The 8679-nt window shown below is 40.9% G+C and overlaps 1 protein-coding gene across 1 annotated transcript in view; it reads left to right on the top strand.

Moving 5' to 3' along the window:
• Nucleotides 1-355: 355 nt before the first annotated feature.
• myo3a (myosin IIIA) overlaps nt 356-8679 on the top strand; it is a gene marked incomplete at its 5' end in the record, with an annotated part of 30051 nt that continues 21727 nt past the window's right edge. The window contains 11 exons of the mRNA XM_083679249.1: nt 356-369; nt 1782-1847; nt 2222-2377; nt 4130-4229; nt 5024-5140; nt 5680-5784; nt 5896-5979; nt 6508-6710; nt 7499-7597; nt 7718-7832; nt 8438-8564. Of these exons, the coding sequence (XP_083535375.1) occupies nt 356-369; nt 1782-1847; nt 2222-2377; nt 4130-4229; nt 5024-5140; nt 5680-5784; nt 5896-5979; nt 6508-6710; nt 7499-7597; nt 7718-7832; nt 8438-8564 (1186 nt within the window). The remainder of the gene's footprint in view (nt 370-1781; nt 1848-2221; nt 2378-4129; nt 4230-5023; nt 5141-5679; nt 5785-5895; nt 5980-6507; nt 6711-7498; nt 7598-7717; nt 7833-8437; nt 8565-8679) is intronic.

Here is an 8679-nt window from a genome sequence, read left to right as displayed (position 1 = left end):
CAAGAAGCTAAATATTTCTGCCTCAAGTGCTGCCCCCATTTAAACACCATGATGACATCATAGAAGTGTCCCAAAGCTTTTCCTCTGGAGGATTATACCGCGTTGGGACCTGTGCTCTGGATTATCCCAGTTTGATCCCTGTGAGAGAACGCACCCTGTCACTGTCTAGCACCCACACAGCAGGCTAGGGGAAGGGAACAGGCCTGAGGTTGTGTCTAAAATACACACACACACACACACACACACACACACACACACACACACACACACGCCCATACCTCTGAGGTAGGTTAGATGTTAATTCCATGAGCAAAGTGTGCATGTAGATGCAAAAGTGGTCACAGTTAAGTACAAAATGCTCCAACACAGGTAAGGGAGGAGAGAGGATACATGGAGAAGATACTTACACTTATGCAGGGGAGAGAATTACGCTCTTGAATCCAACTAGGTTGTGCTAGGGAAAGAGTCACATGGGCTGCTTAAGACAGTTATTTTTAATAAGCTGCCTTGACTCATACTCTATGAGTTTCCTTGACTGATTTCAGTATTGTTGTTGGTTTTGTCATTTCACACGAGGCAAAAATGTTTACACTCTCCATTATTTTATCCTAATATGTCCGGGTGTCCGCCCAGGTCCTTGAACATTCAGTTGGGTATTACACTAAAGACAACAGACTCTCTCTCTCTCTCTCTCTCTCTCTCTCTCTCTCTCTCTCTCTCTCTCTCTCTCTCTCTCTCTCTCTCTCTCTCTCTCTCTCTCTCTTCCTCCCCTCATCTTCGTTTCACAACGTGTTTGTCTTCCAGATAAGACAGCATTTTAATAGACAGAGCATCCACAGAACAGACTCCATTTAAATGTCTGACACACACACTGTCTATATGGGGTGTGAAGTGTGATAACCAGGAGATGTATGCCCTCCCATTAGTGCAATTAATCGCTGTCAGTGCTTTGTCGTCAATGGGCCCCAGTGCATTAGTTGCTAGTATCGACTGCTGTTACAGACAGTGCCAAGCAGCCTCTCGGGAAAAACAGCCACTTTAAACAGGACAGGGAATTATAGCAAATTAACACTATTGTTCCTTAGCCACGAGGCCCCTGTCAGTGTTTGTCAGTATGTGGATAAAGGAATAACCGTATGGTCTCCTATGGCAGATGCTAGTTCTGGCTACAGAGGGGGAGTTTGGAATCAAGGTTGTTTATGCTGATGGCCTAGCTGCCATTATGCTTTTGTTTATTTGTCTTGGAGTTGATGTAGACTGACATACAGTAGCACCTGTCATCGTTATGTTATGCTATAGCAATGCTGTGACTGACAGTACTATGCCAGCATGGTGGTGTCAAAAGTTTGGTTGTTATTTTCATGCACCTGAATGTTTAGGGCTTGAATTAATTCTCACTACTACTTGACATGCAGCTTTTTCCCTGTGGCCAAGAAAAACAAACATTTTGAAGACAACAAACTATACTGTTTGGTTAATAAATTATGCATATGCAACACAAATGAATGACTGTGATGTACAGAAGGCTGGAGAGTATTTAGCTTTGTGCTTGTCCTAAGATTAGTTAGAACCAAGGAGACCATTCATTCCCCCAAATACGAATATAGAGCTGTAACAGAAATGTGTCCCTCAGTATCTTCAATGAAGAATAACCACAGTGTTAGATTTCATTCCATCACCCTGCTCTAAGCATTAGCCTATAGTCTCTGTTCTCCTCCCAGTCTGCGTAATTCTCTTTTCATCTTATCTTTCGATTTATCTTTTCGATTTCCCCCTCACAGAAATCCTCCTCCTACTCTCCACCAGCCAGAGCTGTGGTCAGACAACTTTAATGACTTCATCTGCAAGTGAGTGCACAGGATTGTGTGTGTATGTGTGTGTGTGTGTGTGTGTGTGTGTGCGTGTGCGTGTGCGTGTGCGTGCGCGTGCGCGTGCGTGTGCGTGTGCGTGTGCGTGTGCGTGTGCGTGTGTGTGTGTGTGTGTGTGTGTGTGTGTGTGGGTGGGTGTAGGGGTGTTTGGTTATTACCACACATAGAACGAGCAAACATTGACTAAATGACATGTTGAGAAAGTACTGTATACAGTAGTTTACATCAGACATACTTAATTATATGTTATAAACCACTCAGCCCTAAGATAAAAACATGAATCATAAGGTCATAAAACTGCTCCATACATTCATATCAACCATGACTATAGCATATTCATGTTCAACCCACAGATGTCTGATCAAGGACTTTGAGTTGAGACCTAACGTCCTAGATCTGCTGCAGCATGTATTCATCAAACAGATTGTGGGCCGAGAGAGGGTCCTACAGAAACAGCTGATGGAGCTGATAGACCTCAACCAGCAAATAGGAATCACTGGAAAGACAAGGTACTGCCATAACCATCTATTACAACCAATGGCAGAAGGATATCTAATGGTCTAATGTGAAAATGTATATGTAGGATTCAACAGATACAGTGCATCACACCACACATTAAGCATACTGTAATATACTTGGAACTACTTGACATCCTTTCATTGTCATACAAATGATCTAATTAATGTTACATTTTATATGAAACTGCTCCACATTGCTCCCTCATATAATCTTCATCATAGACCTCCATGAAAGTGTCATTGTCTTACATACAATCTTCCTATTGTTTACGATGCATTTAGGATCCTACTTTACAGTATATGTTCCCATAGGAATAATAGCTTGCATGTGACATCTAGGTCCATGCAGTATCTGTCCATGGTCTTACAACTGTTCACTCTGTATTACTTGTAATCAGAAAAGCACTGGGCAGTGCTGAACACAGTAAGTGCTATGTAACAGCAGGAACTTGCAGGGGTCTCACTGCAATTGCATCTTTCATTCTTCTCTAGCTAGTGTAAGTTTGTAAGTGTAAAACAGGACCAATTCCCTCCATGCTGTGCAACAAAAAGTGGATCTGATCACTCAATCAGTACAGTATATGAACAGCATGGAGTCAATATTTTGAATGTAAACATGTTATGGATTGTTAACACTTTTAACTTTCAGAGTCTGCCTAATCTCCTTTGTTACACTATAAGTACTGTAGCTAACTGCTAGTTGCACAACTGCCTGCCTGCCATTGGATTAAATAGGCAGATTCATTTAAAATGCATGTCACCTTCTGAAAGACACCAGCTCAAGGCTTCACCAATGAGGAGGAGAGATTCTTTGTCAAAATGTATTGAGCCAAAATAGCCACCGAGCCCAATTACCAGATTCATTCACTGAAATCATATATCACGGGGATCAATGACCCTATGACCCCTTTGACCTCTGCTTATGACATGTTGATGTTATTTCTGTCATTTAAGCCATCATGGAAAGACAGACAGATGCACAGACAGTAACGACAGGTAGGGGATGCTAATGCCTATGCACAGCTGTGTAGGCGTAGTTCACTTTTGGCTTCTCTAGTCCAATCAGAGCCATTTCTCTAGTTGTAGTTTGTCCAATTAGAGACCTCACTGTAGTTGTAGTTTTTTTAACCCAATACTCAGCACCTTGCTGTAATCATCCCCATGTGCTGTGTCTAGAATATTTTCATCATGATTTGTGTTACCCCTGTACTCAAGATGTAGTTTTTTGTTGGACTTGATTATTTTGGTGTAGATGTCTTGTTCGTACCTCTGTCTTGTGCTTATATTTATTGTCCTATTGAACCCACCCAAATGTATCACACTCAGGGCAGAGGGGTGAAAGGACAAGACAAGAGAGGAAGAACTCAACAGCTATACAGCTGAATGCTCATCGGGGGTACAGATACTGTAGCCTATCCTTGTGTAGATCTTGTATGGATTGGATTCTTGTACATATTTTGGGAGATTTCTTTCTAATTTGCTTTGATTTAAGTAAATAAGGGGTAAACAAAGAAGAGATCCAAAAGGGATTGGTAAGAATGAAGGACAGAATAAAGAAATGTGTTAAATTCTGCCATTTTTAAATGTTTATTTCTTATCACTATCATAGCTATTAATCCACAACTGGCAGTTAAGTGCAAGCACCACCTTCCTACCTCCTACATTTTCCCCTTGTTATTACCTTATGTTTAGTTTGGATTCATTTTCCACAGTAAGACTTGGTTTGTGCTTCCTGTATGGCAGGCATGAGCGTATCCACACTAAGAAAGGCAGCTATATGACATCAGCAGGCACCTCCCCCGATGAAGTTGATGACCTTGCTACCCTGGAAGTTCTCGATGAGGTAAGGGGTTCAATGGTTACTACTGGTGAGTTACATATACTGTAGTTTCATATCCCTAATACTTTGAATTGTTTATCAGTGTGGAAAATAATGTCAGTCATTGTTTTTGTCACAATTATTGTTGCCAATGGTATTATATGGTATATACAGTTTATACTGACAAACTCCCACCAAGGCAGCTATGTTTTAATCTCAAAGTATTTTCTCAGAATTATTTCTCCCTAGGCTCCACTTTGGTGTTAAATGAATGGGAGCATAGAAACAAAATAGCAATATTTGTCCCAAATACATGTAGGGTGATTTATCAAAGCTGAGTTCTCCATTGGCATATTGAACGATACAAATCGTTCAGTCGCCCACGGATATTTTCACCCATCCTTCAAGATGTGGGAGGGAGGTGGGGGGGTGCTTGGCTGTTTTGTTTATTTCCCTGTCTAGGCAGAGGGAGGAGGCAGGGAAATGAATGTATGAGCACAGTGCTTGATAGAATCAAGGTGGAGATGAAACATGGTTGTTTTAGTTTGGATAGTAGAAGACCAAACTACACTTTTCGAAAAAATAAGCAAAAAGGGTTCTTTGGCTGTTCCTGTGGGAGAACCCTTTGAAGAACCCTTTTGGGTTCCATGTAGAACCCTTTACAAAGAGTGTAGAGACAAGACATTGACTGTGTGTTTATTGGTTACAATCGTATTTACTGCCAATAACTGCTAATTTCCTCTACATTGAAGGCCTTGAGCCATAAACTATAACATTATAATGTCAAATAGTATATTAACAATGTCATCTTTTCCCAGAACGTAGTTACAGAGCAGCTTCAGAATCGCTATGTGAAGGACAAGATCTATACCTACGTCGGAGATATCCTCATCGCAGTCAACCCCTTTCATAAGATGGATCTCTACGGCCAAGAGGTGTGTGTATGGGTGTGCATGTGTGTTTGTGTTTGTTTGTGTGTGTGTTCTTATGTGCGTGTGTGTTCATTTGGTCAAACTGTTTTGCTTTACAGTGTTTTAAAGTTGGCTGTAGTCCCTTTACTTTGCCTCACTTCCTCACACACATCTGTCTCTCGTTCTCTCTCTCCTCTGTACGTCACCACCTTCACCTCTCCATCTATCACTTTTTTTCTTCACTTCCTCTCAGTTATGACAGCTACTGTTATCGCCCTTTTTGAGAACACTTTACTTGAACCATCTGTAATAAGGACTACATAACATTGTCATATGAGTAACATAAAATATGTTATTAGGAGTTAGCATGTTTAGAAGCTACTGTTTTAAATATTAGCTTACCCTACAAATATGGGCATAGTTATCGCTGTCTTTCTCTCTCTATTTGTGAATCAATATACTAGCAGTTTCCAACTGTGATTGAACGTTCTATCTTTTTCCAAATGCAATAGCTTTATATGAGCATGTGTCCTAAATGTAAATACTTTATCCCTCCTGTACAGTATACAAAGATGTACATAGGAGCTAAACGCACCGCCAACCCGCCACACATCTTTGCTGTCGCTGACATAGCCTACCAGTCCATGGTGTCATACAATGCAGACCAGGTACTGTCATTCTATAATATAACATGGAATAAGTACTGATGATGTAATTGGGATATATTGTATCAGACTAAAAGAGGTCCAGAACTAATCATGATGACTCTCTGTGTGCAGTGCATTGTTATTAGTGGGGAGAGTGGTGCAGGGAAGACTGAGAGTGCCCATCTTTTGGTCCAGCAGCTCACAGTACTTGGAAAGGTGAGTCATCATAAGCCTTATATAACACCTTTGTTATACGCTAGTTATAACACGTCTTACAAGGTCATTACAGCATGACAAGAAGACAATTTTACTTGAGACAAACAACATTATGTAAGACCTGTGCTGTGCCATTCCAAATAAGGAACTGTACATATCGAAGTAATTGTCAAGATATGCGCGCCCTATACTCCTCAATAGATATGTAAATTAACTGGCAATCTCAATAGCCAAGTGATCAGTTGGCTGATTTGAAGCTCCTGCAGGAGTCATTGAGAGTGACAGTGGTGATTTGATGACATAATGGGAAATAGGCATATGAACTACTTCATTTTCAGCATTTGGGATTTGATATATGATGACTGAAGAATGAATGTGTATTGAAGTAGAACAATACCAAAAGCATTGACAGAGCATCCATTCAGATTTTCATTAAGCATTCTCTTTGTGTTGTCTTACATAAACTCCTATACAGTGTGTTATACAGGATATGTGGATGTTTTACTTAGCGGTAATGTGTCCTTCCAGGCCAATAATCGGACACTTCAAGAGAAGATCCTCTTAGTCAACAACTTGGTGGAGGCCTTTGGGAATGCCTGCACTGTCATCAACGACAACTCCAGCCGCTTTGGGAAGTACCTGGAGATGAAGTTCACCAGTGGTGGAACAGTGGTCGGAGCTCAAATCTCAGAATACCTCCTGGAGAAGTCCCGGGTCATTCACCAGGCTGCGTAAGTAACAGCTGTATCAAGACCTTCATGTGGCCTTCAAGTGACCAATAAAAATACTTCATATTGAATGCATAAGCCATTATAAGGCATATAATCTTATGGCATTGACATTCGGATCTTAGCTACTGTATGTAAGATGTGTTTCTCTATTAATTTTCTCAAATGACATTGACCATAGTGTTACTTATATGACTAATAAAAAGGCTTCATATGACATTCATAAGCCATCATAAGGCATATGACCTTCATATGCCATTGACATAGAATTATAAGTTATGTATAATGTGTTTCTCTATCAAAGGGCAATGCTTCTTATGTTATTTTTAGCAGTCTCCAGTCAAGATCAGTGTGTAATGTTTTTGTCTCTCCCTCTGAGGCTGGTGACATTTGTCTTCTCTCCACAACTTAATCCATTCCTATGTTACCATGTGGCCAGGGAGCACTGGAGGTTCAAGTGGATGGGAGAGCTTATTTCCTGTTTGATCAAAGATTATAGCGCTTCGCCTTTCCTTATTGGGACTTGGGAAAGAATAACTGTAGTGTAGAATATTAAAAAATACTGTACAGATAGTGAAGGACTGGTGGCCTTTCTGAGAGTTGTGTTTATAGACTCTGAGTTTGTATTTGCATTAGAAGTGACAATTTTCTGCTGGGGGTTATTTGCCAGAGATGTGCCAATACGCTGGGTTTTCTCAACAACCAGGTTTTCAAGGAATTTCAAGGTTTTCAAGGATACTCAATGAATGTCAAAATGATGACAAAATGTTTTTTTGTGTCTATGCTTACAGAGGAGAGAGAAACTTCCACATCTTCTACTACATCTATGCTGGTCTGGCTGAGAGAAAGAAGCTAGCCCACTACAAGCTGTCCGACAGCAAAACTCCAAAGTAAGTTTCAAATACTATTATTTCCCCTCTGCATTTATGAACTCCATTTCCTTCTTACCTTCTGCGAACCCCCCAATCTTGACCTTATTTGTGGTGTTCTTCATCTTTATTCCCCATCAGGTATCTGTGCAACGAGCACATTAAATTAGGGCCTGACATTGTGAGCAACGCCTTCTACAAGGAGCAGTTTGATGCGGTGGAGCAGTGCTTCAAAGTCATTGGCTTTACCCTGGAGGTACAGTACACATTGGGTTAATTACTGGTTACTAAAGCAAAAAGAAAGCTCACTCACAAGGTTACACACATATAATCTTCATCAGGAAAGGATGACACATTTTACATTGTTTTTTGAGATGCTCTGTTTTCTAGTTGAATGCTTAGTCTTCTAAATACACTCATGAATTCAGTAACAATTCCTGAAGGCGCAAATGACTCATGTTTTTAGAGTAAATGAAAATGAAACACGTGATAAATTGACACACAATGTCTGATGATCACAGGGAACGCCAGTCAGTAAGTCTTTCAGGAAAATAAAAGCCCATTCAGGTTCAGTAGTCGGAACACTGATACCCAGTGTCATTCTGAGCTGACATATGAGTCATACTCTACTGTGGATTGCCGTACGATGCTCTGACATTTAGCAATTAGCCTCATAGAAGCTAATGAAGCCCATAGATGCATTTTAAGGTGCCATAGATAACATATTGCCTCAGGTATCCACACGTCAATAGTACTTATCGTCACTGGGCTGGTGGTGTAACTACCTCTCATTCTCCTCTCTGCCTAACCCTAACCCTAATATAAATTATAGACTTATATAAACTATCTGTTGTCCTTCAGGAACTGGGCAGTGTGTACAGCACCCTGGCTGCCATCTTGAACTCAGGCGACATTGAGTTTGCCGCCGTAGCGACCGAGCACCAAACGGACAAGAGCAACATCTCGAACATTGCTGTTCTGGAGAATGGTGAGACATGCACACACACAGCTCACCTTCTGTTGTGATTCAAAGATACCATGACTCCCAATCCTGCCAACCTTCTCAGTGATGTTCTTTACCTCAGCAGAGAGGCCAGACTGGG

The sequence above is a fragment of the Argentina silus genome (assembly GCF_951799395.1).
Source record: "Argentina silus genome assembly, chromosome: 1".
Taxonomy (NCBI): Eukaryota; Metazoa; Chordata; class Actinopteri; order Argentiniformes; family Argentinidae; genus Argentina; species Argentina silus.
This window is presented reverse-complemented; position numbering and strand designations above follow the sequence as displayed.